Source organism: Rutilus rutilus (assembly GCF_951802725.1).
Source record: "Rutilus rutilus genome assembly, chromosome: 17".
NCBI classification, from domain to species: domain Eukaryota; kingdom Metazoa; phylum Chordata; class Actinopteri; order Cypriniformes; family Leuciscidae; genus Rutilus; species Rutilus rutilus.
Genome location: NC_140230.1, coordinates 10,055,227 through 10,079,524, shown reverse-complemented (window position 1 = coordinate 10,079,524; position 24,298 = coordinate 10,055,227). Strand labels below are relative to the sequence as shown.

At 38.1% G+C, this 24,298-nt stretch overlaps 1 protein-coding gene across 1 annotated transcript in view; it reads left to right on the top strand.

The window, feature by feature from the left end:
* Nucleotides 1-24,298, top strand: part of taf2 (TAF2 RNA polymerase II, TATA box binding protein (TBP)-associated factor) — a 73,633-nt gene that overhangs the window by 29,089 nt on the left and 20,246 nt on the right. The window contains exons 12-17 of the mRNA XM_084435541.1: nucleotides 222-376; nucleotides 1,297-1,411; nucleotides 1,557-1,666; nucleotides 2,972-3,037; nucleotides 4,779-5,031; nucleotides 7,809-7,949. Of these exons, the coding sequence (XP_084291667.1) occupies nucleotides 222-376; nucleotides 1,297-1,411; nucleotides 1,557-1,666; nucleotides 2,972-3,037; nucleotides 4,779-5,031; nucleotides 7,809-7,949 (840 nt within the window). The remainder of the gene's footprint in view (nucleotides 1-221; nucleotides 377-1,296; nucleotides 1,412-1,556; nucleotides 1,667-2,971; nucleotides 3,038-4,778; nucleotides 5,032-7,808; nucleotides 7,950-24,298) is intronic.

The window sequence follows — 24,298 nt, the reverse complement described above, 5'->3', positions numbered from 1 at the left end:
GCTACATTATCACTGTTAAATTGTTATTTAACAATTAGCCTACATTCAGTCCTGGATTAATAATTCAGTTTGTTGCGCCCCCCCACATTTTTTTAGCACCAGCCGCCACTGGTTTTAGACCACCCACACACATTAATTTGCAACTAATTCTTTATATAAAATTTTAATTGTCCTTGTGATTTATTTACTGTTCAGTCTAAGGCAATCAAATCTCTCTTCAGGTGTTTAACAAGCTCTTGAGTCTGGCCAGCACAGCCTCATCCCAGAAATATCAGTCTCACATGTGGAGCCAGATGCTGGTATCCACCTCTGGATTCCTCAAATCCATTTCCAACGTCTCAGGGAAGGACATCGGACCCCTCATCAAACAATGGGTGTATCCTTCAAATGTTCAGCCTTTATGTGGATTGAAGTTATGTTTCTTGATTTCTTTTGTGGCTCCTAAGAATACTTAATTCTGATTGGTCAGTTGCTGCATTCTGCCATCAAAACAGTTTTAGCTCCTTTAAGACTTGTCAGTAAATGACCACTGTTATGATTGGTTAATATCAGAGATGTGAATATGCTGTCTGAAGAGGATTCATCAAAACAAACGTTCCAAAAAAGGTTACTCTTTCCTTATCAATTTGCCATGTTGTCAGGAGTAGCTCATCAGGGTCCCTGTGGGTAAAATAGTCTTAAATTTAGTTTTAGCAAAGTCTTAATTTCTCAAGAGGTCTTAAATATGGGGACAGGAATCGCGACATGGCTTATTGTGAATATTAAACTTCAAAGGGCGATGATTTAAATACATATGAGTGCTGCACATTTCACAGTAAATGCATCAGCCCATATTTGTATGCAGCGTATACACACATTAACCTATGGATCAAAAATAAGCAAATTTGCATTCTCATCAGAATATAAATTTAACCAGTTATAATTTTGACTCGTTTATCATTTTATAAAACTTTGTAAAAACCTGTATTTGAACAGCAACATTGTTTAAAGTCAGAATTGCAGGATATAAACACCCAATTGTGAGAAATAAAAAGTTGCAATTACCTTTTTTATTTTTTATTCCATGGCTGAAACATGCTTCCATACCTGGCTCATTGATTATAAGTTTTATTTGCTTTTATAGTGACACGCCACTCGCATCCACGGACAGCACAACATTTGGTGATCTTCCCTGGCAAATTCATCTCTGTGAAAACACAAATGTTTCAGTTGCTTTTAACTTGAAAAATGTTGAACTCAAGTTCTTAAGTATTGTAGTTCTTCAATATATTATTACCGTTGACTCATCAACCTCAGAGACCAGAGTGGGGTGGTAAAATTCTTTGGAAGTTTTGCCTTCAACAGGAAAAGAAATGTTTTGGAACTAGAGATCCGTCAGGACTACACTTCATCTGGCACACAGAAATATGTGGTGAGTGACTGCAGAGAGAATACCATAAGGAAAATTGTGTGAGAGAATGTATAGATGGATAAAAGAAAGTGTTTCAAACAGGTAGTGAAAGCACAAAAATGGTCTTATAAGTGGTCATCATGTGTATGCTTTTGATTTTCATCAGGGCCCTATTAAAGTGACAGTGCAGGAATTGGATGGGTCATTTAACCACACATTGCAGATAGAGGAGAACAGTCTCAAACATGACATTCCCTGCCACTCCAAAAGCAGAAGGTAGGACTTGCTTCCAGAACAAAGATCATGCCTAAATCTAATCAGAGTATATGCCTATAAATAATAGTAGGTTATTGGTGTTGTTTTTAGGGGTGAAACCCACGGTTCGGTTCGTATCACGGTTTTAGGGTCACGGTTTTCGGTTCTGTACGGTTCTTGTTGTTATTTTTTCTTTTAATCTTTAACACTCCAAAAATTTACTTCAGCATATGATATATAGCTTAATTATCTAATTATTAATTTATTTATTTCATAAATGGGGCGTGTTTGCAAAACGCAGCTTCTCATTTCCCATTTCGAAGTAATATAGTGAGTGAGCGCTCACTGTGAGGAAACTTTCAGTGGCCCTGGAGGTCCATCCATCTGTAGTGAGCGCTACGTGGGCTGTGTCGGACAGTTCTTTGTCAATTTCTCCTCGTGTCTCATGGGCGTAATTTATGGGTGGGACATGTACCCACCACTTTTTGCCAGGGTCGATATCTCGCGGCTCGGATGTACCAATACAAATAAATAAAACATCTCCGGTTAGCTAGCAAATTATTCGTTTCGTTCGCTTGTTAAATAAGAAGCAATCTAGCGCTGAAATTAGTTTTTTTTAATCAAGTGATAAAACTGCTCGTTGCCGCTGCGATCAGTGGCGCTGATACTGTGTTCTCTTGTGGCTCACGCACACGCTGCACAGTCTTCACTCGGACGCGCGCTTCAATCCGTTGAGGCGACTCTCTATTCGTTCCGGTGAAATCACAAACAAAATTCACACAAATCTGTCCCTGCTTGATATACAACCACTGATAAACATAATCGGTTTTGATGAAAAAGAAAAAAAATATATACGAGTGCGGATTAGAACTCAGAACCTATGACACGCTTGGCAAAAGTTCTGCCACTGGACAATTAAAGTAGGCTACATAGGCTACCTGAAACTGACAATCTATGTATTTATTCACATGAAAAAACAACATAGTGGAGTAGATCTCATTAAATGTCTAAGTAAACCCAGTGTACTATTTAAATCGATTGCTGGACATCATAATGTTATTCTACATACACCTGATTTATGATTTAGCATTGTATTAGCACGGGCACGAGGCTACATTGCGCATGCGTCGAACCGTGCGACGCACACACGCACTGAACCGAGACAAGCGAACCGAACGGTTCGTATGTTTTTTCATGTACCTGTTTCACCCCTAGTTGTTTTAAAAAATCTTCCTAGTACAGCACTTTGAAATAAGATATAGGTCATTATCTTCATTTTCTTTCTTTTTTTTTTATATATATCCTCTTACATTTTCTCTCTGCCAGGAACAAGAAGAAGAAAATCCCTCTAATGAATGGAGAGGAAGTAGACATGGACTTGTCAGCCATGGAGTAAGCTGTTTTTATGACTTATGCTTCCATCCCATGCAGATCAATGAATATTCCAACATTTAAGTGGGCAACACTTAGGAATTGCAAGAACATTTTATGCTCATTTCCACTGAGCGGTACAGTACGATTCGGGACGGTAAACCCTGATCCGGCTTGCGTTTGTACCGCCAACAGTACCCTTACTTGATAGGCATGGTGTAGCGAGCAACGTCATTCTCACGAGAAGAAGAAAGCGACACAGTAAACAACAGTGGAGGACAGCAGATCTTGTTCTTGTTCACAAAAACACAGCTGAAAAAGCATGTGCAAGTAACGATTCTCTGTCAACCAATCAACGTTCTGCAGTGAGTCTAGCTCCACCCTTAGGTACTGGGCTACTGTGCTAGTACCCCAACGGAAGCGTCCCAAAAAAGTGGTACAGTTCGGGATTTTGGTACCATTCAATAATTTTGACAATGGAAACGGAAATATTCACGTAATGTACTGTACCGTCCCGCTCGGTGGAAATGAGCCAGTAGTTAGATTTAGAGCTGCCCCCGACTAAAGATTTTTCTAGTCTACTAGTAGTCTACTAGTTCATTTAAGCCATTAGTCGACTAAACACCTTTAGAGAGAAATGCAGCAAGCTTTCTATAGATATATTTCTCATGTCTGTGAGGCAAGTAGCCTATACTCTTGAGTTTCAATTCATTTTTGTGACGCGCTTCAGTTCACGGAGACGGCAGAAAGCGAATCTTGTTTGGTTTCTTTATTTTACAAAAGCACAACGTGTTGTTGTTCTTGTGTGTCTACACACAACTTATATGATTCTGCGACTTACCGACTAATACAGTTTTGGTGGACTAAGCCTTCTCTTTTTAACATTTAGTCAACTATTAGGAGGCAGCCATAGTTAGATTAATGCCTTTCTACATATTTGTCTAGTTATGGAATGTATCTTTCTGTTCAACATGCACACACAAAATTTATGTTCTTACACAAACAAGAGACAAAGAGCTTAGTTTCTCTTCTTCTTGTACATTCTTTTCTCTCCTTAATGCTGAATCAGCATTTGATTAAATGCTAAATTTTGCGTAGCCAAACTGTTAAAATATGAAATATCAGCATCGTAATTTTAAGTATAAAAATAATTCTTCCACAATAAACAGACCAATTTTATAATTCCAATAGAGATTTGCTGTACATAAGTAATAATTAATTAGCTCTTAATTTAATCCGCTAATGCCCACAACACTGGTGTCAACACTTGCTATATTTTACATATTCATTACTTTTGCTGTTTCCTTGTGACAGCTTAGGTGCTTTATTGGCAGCGCCACCATGAACGGCAGCACCGAAAACATGGAGATTTTTTTCAATCCCTGTTTTGGCTGGGGGAAACCTGATCAGAAAATGTAACGAAAATGTAATGAAACGTTGTAGAAATGTAGTGGAGTAGAAAGTATAATAATTGCTGCAAAAAGTAACGAAGTAAAAGTCAAAAGTATGCACTACTGATTCTACTTAAGTAAAGTACAGATACGTGAACAATTTATTTAAGTAACGAAGTATTTGTACTTCGTTACATTCGACCACTGCATTTTTCAAATAATATCCTTAGTCAGAATTTAGAATCTATGGCAATTCCAGGCTATAGGAAGGTCCGATTCTTTAGATTCTTTTTAGTCCAAGTCAAAGAAAGCTTGATTAATTTCAGCATCATACCTGCAATAAACCATTTTCCTCTGTTTTGACATCACAGTGCTGACTCTCCTCTGCTGTGGATCCGAATTGATCCAGACATGTCCATCCTGCGGAAGGTAGAGTTTGAACAGGCTGATTTCATGTGGCAGTACCAACTACGGTTTGAGAGGGATGTCGTGGCCCAGGAGGAGGCTATTTCAGCGTTGGAAAAATTTCCCACTCCTGCGTCACGACTTGCTCTTACGGATATCCTAGAACAAGACCAGTGCTTTTATAAAGTCCGCATGCAGGCCTGCTTCTGTCTTGCTAAGGTAAAACAAGTATTAAGCAACACAACCACTTACAACTGTGATGATGATAAACAATGTTTATTTTGTACCTAATGAGCATATTAGAAGGATTTCTGAAGGACCATGTGACAAAAATGGCCAAGTAATGAGACAGGAATAATTTTTTTTTTTTTAAGTTTAAAATAGGAAAGGTATTTAAATTGTAATGATATTTCACAGTTTATATAGGCCTAAATTATAGCAGAATAATGATGCGCAACATACCATACTTTGCTTGTACTGCGAGAGATGGTAACACTTAAGTTTAGGGTCCAATTCTCACTATTAACTAGTTGCTTATTAGCATGCATATTACTAGGATATTGGCTGTTTATTAGTAATTATAAAGCACATATTAAAGGGTTAGTTCACCCAAAAATGAAAATTCTGTCAGTAATTACTCACCCTCATGTTGTTCCAACCCCGTAAGACCTTCGTTCATCTTCAGAACACAAATTAAGATATTTTTGATGAAATCTGAGCGCTGGCCAGAAAAGTTATTAAAGAGATCGTTAATATAGTCCAAGTGACTACAGTGGCTCAATCTTAAGTATATCAAGCGACGAGAATACTTTTTGTGCGCAAAAAAAACAACAAAAATAACGACTTTATTCCACTATTCATTTCCTTCTATCTGGGCCTCGAGTTAGTTCACGTAGTGTTTTACGTGATAGATAGTGTTACACGTCACCACGTAGGCTCACTATTGGCCGACGCTGGTCATGTGTGTGATGCGTGTGACGAACAACACAGACGCGCTGCGCAAAAACACTACGTGAACTAACTCGAGGCCCAGATAGAAGGAAATGAATAGTGGAATAAAGTCGTTATTTTTGTTTGTTTTTGCGCACAAAAAGTATTCTCGTCGCTTGATATACTTAAGATTGAGCCACTGTAGTCACTTGGACTATATTAACGATCTCTTTAATACATTTTCTGGGCCAGCAAGTTTCGGTCACCTAGAAGTCTATGGAGGAGTGAGCCAGCGCTCAGATTTCATCAAAAATATCTTAATTTGTGTTCCGAAGATGAACGAAGGTCTTACAGGGTTGGAACAACATGAGGGTGAGTAATTACTGACAGAATTTTCATTTTTGGGTGAACTAACCCTTTAATGCCTTATTTTGCATGAACATATTCTAAATCCCTTAATCATACCCAATTCCTACCCAATACCTTAACTTAACGACTACCTTACTAACTATTAGGGGTGTGACGAGATCTCGTGTTACGAGATCTCGCGAGATTAAAACGCGACGAGATTTCTCGTCGAGGTAAAACTTTGTCTCGTGAGTTGTTGTGATGTCAGTGTGATGGAGCGTGAGGGTGAAATTAGTAGCCTATTGAAGATGCCCCTGCCACTTTTAAATCATTTGTGTGCCGGGCCAATCACACACACACTCACTGTCCCTTGCTCACTCACTCGCGCGCGAACACACACACACACACACACACACGCTCACTGGCGGACGCACACTCACTGTTGCTCGCACTCTCACTCACTCACGCACACTCACTCTCGCTCACACTCAACCCTCAACGTTAAAGTTAAACATGCTAGTCTTTCTGTCATGATGTCCTGAAGCATCGCAGACGCGTAGGTTGTCGCCCACTATGACACACTATTCGAAATGAAACGATCGAATCTTGCGTCCCGACGCCCGTTGTCCTTTACGAATCTCCACGAAACGGATCGTGCCAAAATCGCGCTAAAATAGTGTAATCTGAACCAGGCAGGTAATAAACATTTGACCTATCGCGCAAAGAACCTATTAAAGCACTAAGACATGGGAACAGTATAGCTAACATTCACATATCACAAGTCATATCGACATCGCAATATTAAACAATGTTATCGCACATCGCAGCTTTTCCTCATATCGTGCAGCCCTAGTTAGCTACTGCCCAAAGGTCTCAAATGCTGCCAGAAATCGTCGACATGCTTATATTCTTGAAAAAGAACATGACCATAATCTTAAGTCTGTTCTGTGTAGTTAATTTTATCTCTTTTTCATCCTTGAAAAAAAAAAAATTGTTTCTGTTTGAACTTGTAGTTTTGAGAGAGCAGTACTTTGATTATGGATACACACTTACTGTTTGCATTTAAAGTGTTATTTCAGTTATTTATATTTATTTTATTTATACTGTTTTATTTTTTCTTTATGTTCGATTTGTGGAAAGGAGTTAGATTTCTCATGTGAAATCGTACAGGGGAGAAGCCAGACAGTAGAGTTTATAGCAAAACATTTTGCAGTGTTTGCATGTCCTTTACTGCATAGAATTCATTAAAATAGAAGTAAAATAACATTCATTACAAGTTGATTTCAAAATGAACCTAAATTGTTTAGCATTTTGTGATTTTCAGTTGAATAAAATACTATTTTCCATTCATATATTTCATCATTGAGGATTTCTTAAAAATTGTGTAAAAATCTCGTCTTGTCTCGTTCTCGTGAACCCAATCTCGTGTCTCGTCTCGTCTCGTGGAGTAAGCGTCTCGTCACACCCCTACTAACTATTAATCATTTGTTTATAACTTTAACGTGACAGTAATTGAACATTTCTAAACATAAATGTGCCAATTAACCAATGTACATTACTGTTAAGGTCAGTTAACAGTCAACATCCCTTATTAGCACTATATTGTTTCCTTGTTGTGCAGTTGCATTCCCATGATGTTTGAAATTATAGATTTCAAACAGTACCCATACTGTTTGAAATGTCTTCTGTTTGAAATTAACTTTGTTTACCTTTGTTAGATTGCTAATTCCATGATGAGCACCTGGAATGGGCCCCCAGCCATGAAGTCTATCTTTACACGCATGTTCTGCTGCAAAAGCTGCCCAAATATCGTCAAGACCAACAACTTCATTAATTTTCAGACCTACTTCCTGCAAAAGGTAACACCTGATTCTTGTCCTCACCCAAAAGTATCATGGAGAACAGTTGGTCCTTGCGAACCCAGTCATTCATGGCAGGGATGAAATATCACTGATGAAGATGAGGAAGCTCTTCCACAGGAAAGATGCTTAGAGGGTGGTTCCCAGTGGTACTTCAGTGGCTGATAAATATATGTTTTTCTTAATTAGCAATTAGTGTTTACTTATTTTGTGCTAGATAATTATTGCAAACTCATTCCCTGCCATATAATTTACTAGGGGTGGGTTGAAAATATTGATTTCTTGATTTCACATGAACTTGAACATCATACGAATGTCTCATGTAAATCGTGCAATTAGTGTTTCAACCATAGAAAGGCATCAGCTTGCAAACAATGTCACGTAATATTACATTTATCTCATTACTTATAGAAAAAACATTTAGTGTCCATAGATAGTTAGTAGGGCTGTGCGATTAATCTTAATTGATTTTGGCTACCAACGATTATGAAAACAAGATAATCTAGGTAAAACTATTATTGTGCCGCGGCCTCTTTCCTTCACATGTTTTAATGTGATTTAAACCAGGGGTCCCCAACCCCCGGGCCGCAGACCGGTACCGGTCCGTGGGACATTTGGTACCGGGCCGCACAGAAAGAATAAATAACTTACCGTATTTTCCGGACTATAAGTCGCTCCGGAGTATAAATCGCATCAGTCAAAAAATGCGCCATGAAGAGGAAAAAATATATAAAGCCTAAGTCGCACTGGACTATAAGTCGCATTTATTTAGAAATTTATTTCACACAAAAAAAACAGAACAAAAATTTTTTTTACAGACGGGACAGTTCTCCGTTACGGATGTGAGCGCTCTGAAAGCGGCACTAAAAGACTGCTTTAAAACTTTCACAGAGACCTCAAACAGAAAGCACAAAGCCTGTCTTTAAATTTTATTTCGTTTTGTATTAATTGTATCTTAATTTTAATCAATGTTTCATCAACCAATTGTCTGGATTTAATAAATAAGAAGTAAATATATTAGAAAATAGATAATCACGACACGGAGGCTCCGGTGCGTGAACTGGAGCTGGTCTCATAAATTAACCGAAACTCAGAGTATAAGGTAGCCTACTTGCCTCACAGACCTGAGACAAATATAAAAAAAGCTTGAAATGTCTACTTTTAAACAGAACAATTCAAAACGAAAGAAAACTGACTGTTCTCTGCTTATGTAATCCGTATGAAATGTGCATTTCTCTCTGGTGCGTTCACTACTGCGAGGATCGCGAGTCAGCATCGTCAGCTTAATCTTTGCAGCCGACACTGACATAAAAAACCTGGTTTATTAGTAAACAATTAAAATGTCTCCTGCTATATCTTACATATTCATAATCATTAATCTTGCCGGTTCGTTGAGACAGCTTTTACAGACCTGCCAACCTGTACGCATTTTGCGTAGCGGATACGCATTTTGACTTCAAAGTACGATGGTACGATTTGTTACTCTAAACTACGCAAAAACCTGGTGACGCCTCTGCACGCGCAGTCCTCAAATCAAGCAACAGCAAAAGAAGAAGAGTTCGATCAATCATAGCGCTTGGTTCATTCCCCAAATAGCAAGCGGGGATGATTGACAGATGCGTAAGGCCTATCATTAAAAAGAGACTGAAAATCGACACCAATAAAGAATCCCGCGTGATCCCCCTTCCACTCCAGAGGCTGCCGTCTAATTTCATAAGCGAGGACAGTACAGTAGTCACGGTACTTCTGACTCCTGAAGGTAAACGGCCTGTGCTCGATGTGGAAAGTTGAAATATTGTATTGAGTTAACTTCTATGGATTCGATGATGGATCGCATGGATTATCTTAAAATACTCCGTTATTCATGGTCACTCAGATAAGAGGAAGACATCATTCAGCCATGCAAATAATAAAATGCTCAAGTAATGCTGAACAATTAATCTTAATAAATTTTGAAATCGCTATGGCTTAGTGATTATGAAAGTGCTGTGATTTGTGGATTACCGATAAGCGCGAGTCTGGAGAAACAGGCGTTTATTTATTAATTCTCAGTGTTGAGAAACGTTGCCTTCATGTGTTACGTTATTGTGTTAATAATAACTAAAGTACCTAATTATGTTACATATTTATTTTGTATGACAACTAGCGCGTTAGTTACTTGGGTTAAAAAGTACCGTTGTATCAGTGCTGCGCGAGCTCTCACAAACACGGACGCGCGCGCACAGAGAAAGAAGATAACTGTAAAATGAAAATTGACGGGCTAAGTTTAAAATTTGTTCTTGCTTGTTTTTTTTCTGTCAAAATGTCAGTAAGCATTTTGTATTATCCATCCGTGTTTTTAAAATTCGTTGATGACGGACGTTTTACTGTTAAAGGGATAGTTCACTTTGAAATTAAATTTTGGTATGTTTTAGCTTACCTGAAGGGCATCCAAGATGTAGGTGTCTTTGTTTCCGCAGTAGTTTCAATTTTGATATTTTTAGGTCAAACCGTTCTTGTCTGTCAGTCAAATAATGCAGGTCTGCGGTCACTGTCTCAAAGAGCATGAACAAGTCCAAATTAAAACAATTCCCCATCGTCCAAATGAAACAATTCCCCATCGTAAGTACACTTTGATGGCCTAAGACACGAAACGAGCGGTTTGTGTGAGAAAACGAACCGTATTTATATAGTTTTTGCCTCTTGAACAAAGCCGCGTCCAACTGATCTGACGGCGCGGGCGGGTATAGATATATACACTGATGTCGCCTTGGCTAATGAACTGCAATAGCGAAGGCGACATCTAGTGCTAGTGTTTCTATACCCGCACGCGGGCGGATATAGATATAGAAACACTAGATGTCGCCTTCGCTATTGCAGTTCATTAGCCAAGGCGACATCAGTGTATATATCTATACCCGCCCGCGCCGTCAGATCAGTTGGACGCGGCTTTGTTCAAGAGGCAAAAACTATATTTAATACTGTTCGTTTTCTCACACAAACCGCTCGTTTCGTGTCTTAGGCCATCAAAGTGTACTTACGATGGGGAATTGTTTCATTTGGACGATGGGGAATTGTTTTAATTTGGACTTGTGCATGCTGTTTTGAGACAGTGACCGCAGACCTGCATTATATGACTGACAGACAAGAACGGTTTGACCTAAAATATCAAAATTGAAACTACTGAGGAAAAAAAGACACCTACATCTTGGATGCCCTTCAGGTAAGCTAAAACATACCAAAATTTAATTTCAAAGTGAACTATCCCTTTAACACAGCCCTCATTATATGTCTGATTCGTCTAGAATAAGTGATTCGTTACGCTATTATTGGACTCCTGTCTATTCATTGTCGACTGGGGCCCGTTCTTCGTACGTCGCTAACTCAGTTAGCTGGATTTGATTGTTGGGGATTTGGCATGATCTTGGATTGTTTGGTTCTTCGACGCTCATCCTGGACTTGCTGTCATAGCAACAGGTGCGCAATCTTAAACCTGCTCGGGAGCAGGCTTATTTCATGTTATCAGGATTAGACTGCGGCTTCATAAGCGGAGCTGATACGGGAAGTCCAGCGCAGCGCGATAGTGCACTTTCTGAGATATATATTTTTTCTCGTGACTCGTGAGATTGTCGTTTACATTATTAATTTGTTGGAAACGCACATTTATTTTCGACTTGTCGGAGTCGGGCTTTAACTAGGCTACAGCCCAAACTGTTTGCATTGCCCTAAGATTATTTGCGAGTGGCTCTTTCCTTTACACTATTGGAGATGCGGAGAACTTGATGGAAAGTGCTGTCTGTCGTGTCATTCGGAGTTTACCTGGCGCTTTTAGGTTTAGAAAACAGTTTTAGGTTTTTTTTTTTTTGTGGCATTTCCAAGCCACTTAAGACCCAATGTTGTAAAGCATTTTAAAGCCTTTTTTTAATTTTTAGGCTATCATAATTTTTTATGAAGTTCATGCAATCATGACCATGGTCCATGCCGATTACAGTATATGTCACTCAGGCTTCACTAACGTGATTGGTAGACTATAGTCAAGTCAAGTCATCTTCATTTATATAGCGCTTTTAACAATCTTAAATTGTTTCAAAGCAGCTTCACAGAGATAAGCGTATAATTTAAGGTAACAGAGATTGTTTTGGCTTTATAGCAGAGTTAAGTTATTTTCCATCTAAAGTTAGTTTTGATTGATTTGCTTCCGTCGCAACGATCATTTGTTATTAAATTAGGGGCCGCTAAGACGACACCATTCCCTCTACACAGACTTTAAACGTGAACCTGTGAGAAACGCTGATGGCGTTCACATGCGCATTTAGAATGGGTTCTATAGTTATGTGCATTTGAAAATACGCAGGTTTGGAATTCCCTACAAGCCACGCCTAAACAAAGTACTTGTCTTTCCTTATAAATTTTGATTCAGAATTTTATTTTATTTTGTTGCTTTGGGGTAGGAACGCGAAACAAATTTTCCCGACAACGCCTTATCTGTATAGTGGTAGAGGGATCCTCCATAGGGAGAGACTAGTTGGCACTTCAGCACTGCGTTGTCATCGGTCCAGGCGAAGGTCCTTCGTCAGATCTGGATACGGCCTGGATCCGGCAGGCTGCAGGAAAACCTCGGGATAAACACAGACACTAAAATTAGCGTAGATGCCATTCTTCTCATGATGTAACGAGTACATCAGGAGTTATGGGAAGTGTTCCCGGTTCCGGCTGACCTAATCTATGCAGCCTAACATTAAATTATAGAAGTCTATAATGTATTATGTGAATGCTAGGTCAAAGAGATGTGTTTTTAGTCTAGCTTTGAACTGACAGAGTGTGTCTGCTTCCCGGACAATGGTAGGAAGACTGTTCCAGAGTTTTGGTGCTAAATAGGAAAAGGATCTACCGCCAGCAGTCGATTTTGATATTCTAGGTATTAGTAACTGGCCGGAATTTTGAGATCGCAATAGACGTGACGGACTATAATGCGTTAAGAGCTCGCTCAAGTACTGCGGAGCTAAACCATTTAGTGCTTTGTAAGTAATCAGCAATATTTTAAAATTGATGCGATGTTTAACCCTCTGGGGTCTGAGCTGTTTTCTGGGCCCTGGAGGTGTTCTGACATGTTCTGACATTTGTGCTTATTTCTGTTACTTGTGACATTTTCATGGCTAAAGTCTTATTACACTGTATTCAGCACAAACTCTGCTACAATAATATATCAACAGCATGTGTGTAAAAGTTTGTAGTTATGAGATAATGACATTTATGCGTGGTTTGTGAAAATACAAAAAAAAATTCTCACTGAAATAAGGTCATGAAACCCATACTGATTATTTCTTCACAAGACTTTTGAAAATTGTATGACGTAGCCTAGAATATTTGCTCTAAAACTATGTGAAAATCACCCTGACTGCTCATTCAGAGAAGACAATATATTGATTTAAAATTTTTACGACGTGTTTTGTGTGAAAAAGCAATATGCGAAGGGGCGGATCATCTCATTAATATGTAAGGCTTTTTACACCTGAGAAAGACAAAGACACTCCCTAATGGCCCTATTAGGAGCTTATCAGGGCCCATCATTCTGACCAACCTTGCACAAAGAATGAGGAGATTAAAAAAAGAATGGCTTTTAAAATTGTTTGGATTTATTTACAACATAATCCAAAGATACACAACAAAAAAAAAAAACACTTATTGATAACAATGATCCAAAGAAAGAGACCCTTGTGCCATTCCTAAAAACATTGTACATACCTTTCATTTCCAAGGTGTTTGATTTTCACTTTACCATGTTCATGTACAGAAACATGTACTGTGAATGTTGAAGTCAGCAGGACTCAGTGGCATCTGGGCCCTGAAAAAAAAAAAAATTGAACATACTGATATCAAGAGAAAGGCCTGCACGATTTTGGGAATACATTTGAGATTTTTCTGGTTAAAATTGCTTTTTAAAATTCACAGAATACACACACACACTCACACAAATGTTTCCAACAATATATTATATAATGAACACAGGTTTGTTGTGCCTTGTAGGTATAGGCTATGCGCAGTGCTGCATAAAATAATAACAATATAGCAGCCTATATACATTTTCAAAAAGATTTCAGTAACAACTAAGCTAGAGAAAAATATATTGATTATCATGTTACTTCAAATGTTTCCATTCGTTATGATGATATGAAATGAGATAATAGTAAAACATGAAGCCGTTTGGAGCGTTTTGCTTTTCCAAAATATGATGCATTCAAACGCGATCGCGATAAAAAATATGATACATTCAAACGCGATCGCGCTCAAATATAAAACATTATGGTTAGGCCTACCATATACATATCTACGTTTGAGCAGATATCCACAAACACAGTAACAGTAAACACGGGTCTAAATATTATAATATTCACCATATATCTAGCAACAGTTCAACTGCAATGTGAAATTTATGCAACAATAACAAACTAATATGTAAGAATTTCTTACCTTATCTTTCTTGTCTTGAAATCGCATTCTTCTTCTGGGGTAAAGCCAATGTAAACTCACGTCTTTCAAACTCGACGAAAAGCAGAGACTGATGAAGTGTTTTGTTTTTGAGGTAATGAGCGCGTTCGTGTTCCATGTGGAGATTTGCATGTGAATATCTTTTGCGCGAGTAGGCGTGGCCAAATTAACTGTAATGAGCAAGCGTTTGAGAAGCTGGACATCTTGTTGGTTTTATACAAATTACTTAAACAGAAAATATTTGTTTTCAGTTTGAATCCGATCATTTAAAAGTACACACTTAAATGTTTATAAAGGTATATGGCTCATAAATGTGTGACAAGTATTCGCTGAGTTTTGTTTCAGTTTATAGACGTGCTCAAGAAAAAAAAGTTCACCGCGACGGAGAGGCAGAACGCACACCCTGTTTATTTTCTTTATTTTTCAAAAGCACAATGTTTTGATTTGATTCTAAGTGGACACATACAAAAGTAGAAATATCACAGATTCTTTTTTTATATTTATTTTTTCTGTATGACCATAAATGACGGAGTAATTTAAGTTTAAAGTGCTACAATGTAAAAAAAGTCCAGCAAAACGCGGGGGCGCGTTTGCCGACCTCAGAGGGTTAATAGGGAGCCAATGCAGTTTTGACAGAACTGGGCTAATATGGTCATACTTCCTGGTTCTGGTAAGAACTCGAGCTGCTGCGTTTTGAACCAGCTGTAGTTTGTTTATTAAGCGTGCAGGGCAACCACCCAGTAGAGCATTACAATAATCTAGCCTTGAGGTCATGAACGCATGAACTAATTGTTCCGCATTTGTCAATGAGAGCATATGGCGTAATTTAGATATATTTTTAAGATGGAAAAATGCAGTTTTACAGATACTAGACACGTGACTTTCAAATGAAAGATTGGTATCAAAGAGCACACCCAGGTTCCTAACCGACGACGAAGACTTAACAGAGCAGCCATCGAGTGTTAGACAGTATTCTAGGTTATTACGTGAGGAAGTTTTTTGTCCAATAATTAGAAACTCTGTTTTTTCAGAATTAAGTAGTAGGAAATTCCGAGTCATCCAATTTTTTATATCCGCTATGCATTCCGTTAATTTTGTGAATTGATAAGTTTCGTTAGGTTTTGAAGAAATATACAGCTGAGTATCGTCAGCATAACAGTGAAAGCTAATTCCATGTTTCCTAATGATATCTCCTAATGGTAGCATGTACAGAGTGAACAGCAGCGGTCCTAGTACTGAGCCTTGTGGTACGCCATACTGAACTTGTGATCGATGAGACATCTCATCATTTACTGCTACAAACTGATAAAGGTCAGATAAGTCTGATTTAAACCATGCTAGTGCATTTTCCGTAATGCCAACATAATGTTCTAATCTATTTAAAATAACGTTGTGGTCAATGGTGTCAAATGCAGCACTAAGATCGAGTAACACTAATAGCGAGATACAACCACGATCGGATGATAAGAGCAAATCATTTGTGACTCTAACGAGAGCTGTCTCGGTACTATGGTACGGTCTGAATCCGGACTGGAAATTCTCGCAGATATCATTTCTTTCAAGAAAGGAACACAGTTGTGAGGATACTGCCTTTTCTAATATCTTTGACAGAAAAGGTAGATTCAAGATCGGCCTGTAATTGACTAATTCTGTAGGATCAAGTTGCGTTTTTTTAACAAGCGGTTTAATCATAGCCAGCTTAAAGTTTTTTGGTACGTATCCTAGAGACAAAGATGAATTAATGATATTAAGAAGAGGATCTATGACCTCTGGAAGCATCTCTTTCAGTAGCTTAGTCGGTATAGGGTCTAACATACATGTTGTCGATTTAGATGATTTAACGAGTTTAGTAAATTCTTCCTCTCCTATAGCAACGAATGAATCAAATTTTTCCTCAGGGAGACTACAATGCACTGCCTTATGCGATACTGTAGTAGACGGTTGCATAGTTATAATTTTGTCCCTGATATTATCAATCTTATAACTGAAGAAGTTCATAAAATCATTACTGCTGTGTTGCTTGGAAACTTCGGTGCTTGAAGCTTTATTTTTCGTTAGTTTAGCCACCGTTTCAAATAAATACCTAGGATTATGTTTATTTTCTTCTAATAGGGTTGAAAAATAAGCAGATCTAGCAGCTTTTAAAGCCTCTCTGTAAGCAATCGAGCTCTCCTTCCATGAAATGCGAAATACCTCTAGTTTTGTTTTCTTCCAGTTGCGCTCCATTTTTCTGGCTGCTCTCTTAAGTGCCTGATTGTGCTCGTTGTACCACGGCGTTGGACTATTTTCTTTAATCTTCTTTAAGCGCAACGGAGCAACTGTGTCTAAAGTGCTGGAAAAGAGAGAGTTAAACGTTTCGGTTGTAATATCAAGTTCTTCTAAGCTATCTGGGATGCTGAGATGATGAAACTGATCAGGAAGATTATTAATAAAGCAATCTTTAGTGGCAGAAGTGATAGGTCTAACATATTTGAAACACGGAGTTGGCTTTGCAGCCTTGGCTAAATGCAAATTACACAAGACTAGATAATGATCTGAGATGTCATCGCTCTGCTGCAGAATTTCAACGGCATCAACATCTATTCCGTGTGATAATATTAGATCTAGAGTATGATTACGACGATGAGTAGGTCCTGACACGTGTTGTCTAACTCCAATTGAATTTACAATGTCTTTAAATGCCAATCCCAATGCATCTTTTTCATTATCGATGTGTATATTAAAATCACCAACAATTGTCTGTATGGTGCCCTGGTGGCCTGTATACAGTAGCCAGCACAAATCTCAAACGTGATTTATCGTTTACACTATATATTTTTACATTAAGCACCAATGCTTCAAAAGAATTATATTTAAAACTTGATTTCTTAGTTGTTTTGAAACTATTACTATAAATTACAGCAACACCACCCCCTTTGCGTTTCAGACGAGGCTCATGTTTATAACAGTAATCTTGCGGGGTTGATTCATTTAAAGTAATGTAATCGTTTGGGTTTAGCCAGGTTTCTGTCAAACACAGCACATCTAGGTTATTATCTGAAATCATATCATTAACAATGAGTGCTTTTGAAGTAAGCGATCGAATATTCAGCAACCCAAGCTTTAGCATTTGCTCGTCTGTATTATAGCTGTTTTTTATTTGTTGAACATCAATTAAATTTTTAACCTTAGATGGGTTAAAACGTTTTTTGGATTTCCAAATTCGGGGAACAGACACAGTCTCTATATGATGATAGCTAGGTGAAAGAGGCTCTATGTGATAGGATTTATCTGACCTGGGTGACGCAAGGCCGCTAGCAGACAGTCGGTTTAGCCAGTCTGTCTGCTTCCTGACCTGAGCCCCAGATTGTCATGTTTGAGCTCTAAGACTATGAGCCATATTACTAGAGAGAAGAGCAGCACCATCCCAGGAGGGATGAATACCATCTCTTTTCAACAGGTCAGGTTTGCCCCAAAAACTTTTCCAATTGTCTATGAATTCTATATTATTAAGCGGACACCACTTAGACAGCCAACCGTTAAGCGAACACAATCTACTAACTATCTCATCACTCCTGCGAACAGGAAGGGGGCCAGAGCAAATTACAGTTCTTGACATCGTACTTGCAAGTTCACACACCTCTTTAATATTAATTTTGGTGATCTCCGACTGGCGGAGTCGAACATCATTAGTGCCGACATGAATAATGATCTTAGAGAATTTACGATTAGCATTAGCCAGCACTTTTAAATTTGCTTTGATGTCAGGCGCTCTGGCTCCCGGCAAACATGTGACTATGGTGGTTGGTGTCTCTATTTTCACGTTCCGTGTAATAGAATCGCCAATAACTAGGGCACAATCATTCTCAGTGGGTGTTTCACTGAGCGGGGCAAATCGATTTGTTATGGTAATCGGAACGGAAGAGTGGTTTTTAGATCCGCGACTAGAGCGATCCCTCACTGTCACCCATTTGCCAGGCTGCACAGGCTCTACTTCAGCCGGAACCGACTCATGTAAAGTGTTCACTATGCTATGCGCATCCAAAACATCTGAAGCTCTAGCACTCTTACTATCCTCAATTAAAGTTTGGATGCGTGTTTCTAATTCTGAAATCTTCTCTGTCAACCTAACTGTCTCCTTACATTTATCACATATAAATCCTATATTGTCGACAGAGAAGGCTATGCTAAACCACACCTGTCAACCCTCCCGTTTTTCCCGGGATTCTCCCGTATTTTACATTGCTATCCCGCTATCATCCCGTTTAAATATTTTCCCGTATTTCTCCCGTATTTTTTATATTTCTATAAAAAAAAATATATGTTAAGCGGAAATCCCGCCCTGCAGCTAATTTCATTGGTTAAGGTTACAATGACGGGTAGGTTTAGGGATCAGTGTTTGGTGTAGGCAATCAGTACTGTGATTCACATGACCAATAAAATCTTTAGAATCGGCTGCAGGGCGGGATTTCCACTGAAGTAGTTTGGGGGGAAAAATCGCTCGAAGAAGAACAGCAGCATCCGAGGATGGACGAACATGAGAGAGATGGCATTAACACATGCAATTATGTCAAAATGTCCGTTTTGTCGAGTATCCTCATAAGAGCAGTCTTAAATTAGTTAAATAAAGTCGTAAATGAAAGCAAAGAGTTGTGAGAGAATGAGACGAGTGTGAAATCCGTGTCTCTGTCAGCGGCTGGTTTTAAAGAGACAGTAGCCAATAAAGCTTTCTGTCAGTAAAGTTAATCAAAGAACAAAGGTAACAGAAAAACACTCACTGCTCTTGACTATAGATTATTTTATTTTTTTTTACTTTAATAAGGATTAATCTATGTACAATTTTGATGCAGTACAAAAATTGTATGCAGTACAAACTGTTTGATAACTTCAATTTCTATATATTTTTCCTACCTGTTAGACAAATATTTAAAATATAGCCTACTGTCTTTGTTTTTCTACATTAATTTCTACATAAATTATTACATTATAATATGTTAAAAAGTTTTTAACATCATGATTAATTAATGTAGTTAATACATTGCAATCGATAAAAATAAAGAAAGAAACATGAATAAGTCTTATTTATGTTTATTTTAATTGAATATTATGTAGGCTATTTATTTATGTTAATATCTGCGCAATTAATGTGTATTTAGCCTGCCTGCCTCTGCCATCCCCCCCCCCCCCCCTTCAGATTTCCCGTATTTTGGTATCCAAATGTTGACAGGTATGTGCTAAACATGTGACATGAAGTGCAGGTGACAATAACAGGACAAGACAAGACATTACTCACCGTGTTTGTTGAGTGATTCTTACTCACCTGAGCTTTTATGAACTCAAAGGCGCGAGCGCGCGAGAGAAAAATAAATAAATAAAAATAGCTGAGCGCACGGGTGGCGCGTTAGCAGGCTAGCGAATTACTAGCGTGTTGTGCTAGTAGTAACGGAAGCTAGCGATGTCAGGTTAATCTGAGATGTTGGGTAAGCTGTATTTAGTAGTAGTATAAACAACTAAAAATTGTAGTAAATGATGGTTCAAAACAAGGAAATACGAGGCTAAGACGGAGCTTACAGCACCGAAGCAAACACACTCACAGCAGGCAGCGAGGCAGACAGGAGCAATCGATCAGCACAGGAGCAATCGATCGATCAGCAAGAGAGAACTATAGGCTATAGACTGCCATCAAGGCCTCAATGAAGGGGATTATGTGAACAGAAAGAGGGTTCACAATGTAAATGTGCAGCCCAGTTACTATTGTGATTCTTATTATTCCAGATTAGTAATATTATATAGCCTATATATAAAAAAAAAAAAAAAGGCAATTGACTAAAATCTTCCATATCATAAATGTGAAAGCAAAATGGCCAGGGTCTGTGCATGACTTAAGCATAATCAGAGATTCACATTTATGCACATTATTTGAAAGTGGTAAGAAAAGTTCCACAATTAAATATCAAGCTCACTGTATTACATACACTTATGCTGATCCTAACAGAACTGCATTTTTTCATAGGTGATTATGACATGTTCCTGCCTGCAGACAGGTGTTTTATGACCACATTCCCTGACCCAAACCAGTTACAATGCAGCTCTTGCCAGGACAAGGGCACACAATGAAATTAACTTTGGCTAACTAAAGGAAAGATGTCAGTGTCTGAAAACTCTTGAGGATTGCACACCTGACAGGGCCTGTGACATTGTTGCATGTGCCATATTACACAACATTGCCAAAAAAACACACTTTTCATTAAATGTTTAATAAAATACAAATATGCTTAGTTCCTTGAGTTTTATTTCAGTTGTTCTTTGTAAAGAAAAGCCAGTGGTCAAGTGCCTGCAACAAGAGATATTAGACACATGCCTCATGCAACAAATAAAAAGGAAAAGTTGGCTATACACTGCCCACCTGTAGGCCTATGTCTCCTCTGTCTGTGCAGACTCTTCTGTAGGCCTTTCTGTAGATGTGGAATCCTGCAACTTATATTGCAGCCATAAAGCATACAAGTATAAATTAAGTAAAGTTATTTATGCACTTGCAGGTAGGCTAGTTCCTCCATATGACAGTCATCTGAGAGGGTTTATTCACTGTCCAGTGCAATGGAAACAAATGGACATTACAAAGTCTTATACTTTATTTATTTTGGAAAGTTAGAAAATGTCCACTTACTGCACATATTTCAGCCACCATTTTCTTGGGAACAGATAGAAGTGTTAATATTTTTACATTAACATAAGTTTATCAGTTTTCACTTTCACAAGTCAAAGCAATTCATCATTACTCAAGATTTAACAGTTGAAATTACTATACGGCCTTAATTTAATGCAGCAAAAATTATTTTACAGTGTAGGCTACTAAGATCTTTTCTTTTCTTTTCTCAGCCTTTTTCTTGGTTGCTTTTATAATCAGACAACCATTTATTTAATAGTGCCTTTTATAAAATAGACTATATAACAAAAAATTACCATTATGTAGAATATTTTTGTACTTCACTTTTATTTGTTCCCATGTTCTAGTGTGGTGACTCTGACATTACAATGAACAAAGTAATTATGCAATTATTAAAATACAAAAATTTAGGCTAATAAGTGATAAAAACATCTAACATGGCCACTTCTCACGGATTTAAATTGTTTGCTACTTTTTGCCAGCCCTCTCTCCTCGCTTTTGCAGACTTTGAGGTGTTCCCTGGCGTTTTAATTAAACATTAAAATTCCGAATAAACTTTGACTATCAGTTCTTGCTCTGCTGAGGAGAAAAACTGAGCGCGCTCTTTGGCCACGCCCACGCTGAGCAGCCAATAGCAGCGTTGCTGATCAATGTTTCTACTATCGATACATATCCCCTTTTTAACCTGCGCATGAACGTGCAATTATCTCAGATGACTCAATCCAGCTATACTAATCATATCCGGCAAGTGTGTTCGAAGAACCGAGTTAGCCAGATCATGATTAGCACAATGATATCATCTTGGATGTCTCATTTGATCTCGGATGTTTTAAGCAACGTACGAAGAACGGGCCCCTGTTTTCTATAAATATGTTTGTATTGGCTAAGATTTATTCAGCTAATGCGTGTCCTGTTTAAAATGTGCAATGTTCAAACGCAAAGGCAGCACGTCACAAATAGAAGCCCTTTTCCCTGTGGTATAATAAATTCCCTGAGTAATAAATTAAGTAGCCTATCCTAATTGTGCACAATGTTCCTATGTTTTTTTATTTTTTTTTACTGTTTTCTAGGGATTTCTTAATTTTAGACTATAGTTGACCAGCACACATTATATGCAATGCAATATAATGCATGTGTGTCGTCGTCTAAAAAGGTTGGGGACCGCTGATTTAAACCATTCAAGCGCAAGAAGACTTACTTGCTATTTTCTGTGCTGTGCACACATCCAAAACGCGCGCACAGAAAGCCGCCTCTCATACTGAATAGTGTGCGATACTGAACTGAGTTCTCTTCTGCTTTTTTTTGCTCTTGAATACACACAAAAATGTGTCAAGAAATTCTCGTTAATACAGTCGGTTATGTCTCAAGGGAACATAAATAGTTGACAAAGAAAACTCATAACAGTATATTGGAGCCGTGCTGCTCTTAAAGTGACAGCAGCCTAAAATTCCTGCTGTCATCTCTATAATAACTTTAATCAAACAACAAAAGACAAAGAGAAAATTCAGTCACTGTTTTTGACTAAATAATATTGTAACTATATTTGTAATGTATATTTTATTTATAAAGTGCAGTGTTATTTTACATTTGATTACAGTTTCTGAACCCGAAAAAATCTTAATACACTGTTTATTTCAATCGTATCTTTGTTCAGTTGTATATTTTGTGCGTTTCTCTACTGTGTACCAGGCACGGCGTCATGGGTGGGCCTGACGGGCCTGGGCCCACCCACTTTTCAACAGGCCCACCCAAAAAAAAAAAAAAAAAACGTAATATATTCAAATTTTGTCAAGAATTATAAAAAATCGTCAATAAGCTCATAATTTGTACTAAAATAGTCTAAATGTTTAGCTTTAAAAACAATTTAAAAAGCTGGCTATGTCTATTTGGATGTTTCTGCGCAAGTTCAGCAGACAGTGGGGTTCGGGTTTGTTCCGATCAGAGCTCGTGAGTGGAGAGCGCATTTCTGAATATTCCGCTACGCTCACTCATTCCGTAGCGTCGCTCGCTCAACCCAGAATGACCTGCTGGTTCGAAAATATGTGGAATAAGGGCTGCCTCCGACTAATTTTTTTTTTTTTTCTAGTCGACTAGTAGTTGTTAATTTAAGCCATTCGTGGACAAATCGCCCCTTTATATTAATTTAATTACTTAGGCTATCCTACAGGATAATAAGCGTTATGACCGCACGCATAAAGCTTGCCACAAAGAACCGGTTAAAGTAATTATGAATGTGTCTAAATTAGCAAGGAGACATTTAATTGTTTAGTAATAAACTGGTGTTTTCTGTGTCGCTGCAAAGATGAAGTTGACAATGCGGACTCTCCATGAACGCCAGAGAGAAATGCACATTTCATATGGATTAGGCTACATAATCAGAGAGTAGCCTATTTATTTTGGTTTGAATATTTTCGTTTAAAAGTAGACATTTCAGCTGAGTTTCGGCGCCCTCCAGTTCACGTGCAATGCAAGTGATCGTGCCGGCGCCTTATTACATTGTCTGCTGTATATGCTTCTTATTTATTAAATACGGAAAATTGATTGATAAAACGTTGATCAAAATTAAGATACAATTTATACAAAACGAAAATCTTTTAAAAAGAGTTTTCTATAAAACAAAACTTAATGAAGTCGTCAAAATCTTTTTTTACCAAAAACAGCGCTGTTGCTAGGAGGGCGCCAGCGCCTCTGCCTCGCGAGTGGATGATAGCCCTGAAGACACCTAGCAATGATATACCTTTAGTGGTAGTATACCTTTAGTTAAGTTATACCTTAATAGTCTTCGTAGCGCGCTATGAGACAATGTTATCGGAAAATGCAGCCCAGTATGATGCGTATGATGCGTAATGGAGATTCCAAAGCGCTCTTCTTTGGTCAGAACCATGGAGAGCGATCGCGGATAGGTCTGTCCTATGCACCGAAACTTTTAACAATGCAACAAAATATTTAAAGAGCATCAAGCTATTAAAATCTATATTATGTATACGCACAGATAATATAACAGTAGGCTATATTAGTCAATATTTTTGCAGTATATATATCCAAGCAGTGATTGGATAACGTTTTTTTTTTTTATTTAACGTTTTTAATTTAAGGCCCACCCACAATTGGTCTGGCCCATCCAAAACTGGAATCCTGGTGCCGTGCCTGCTGTGTACTATTGTATCAGTTTATTATTTTCAAATGTTATTACTGTCCTTTATTTGCATTTCTTCAGTTGTCACATGGTGCACCA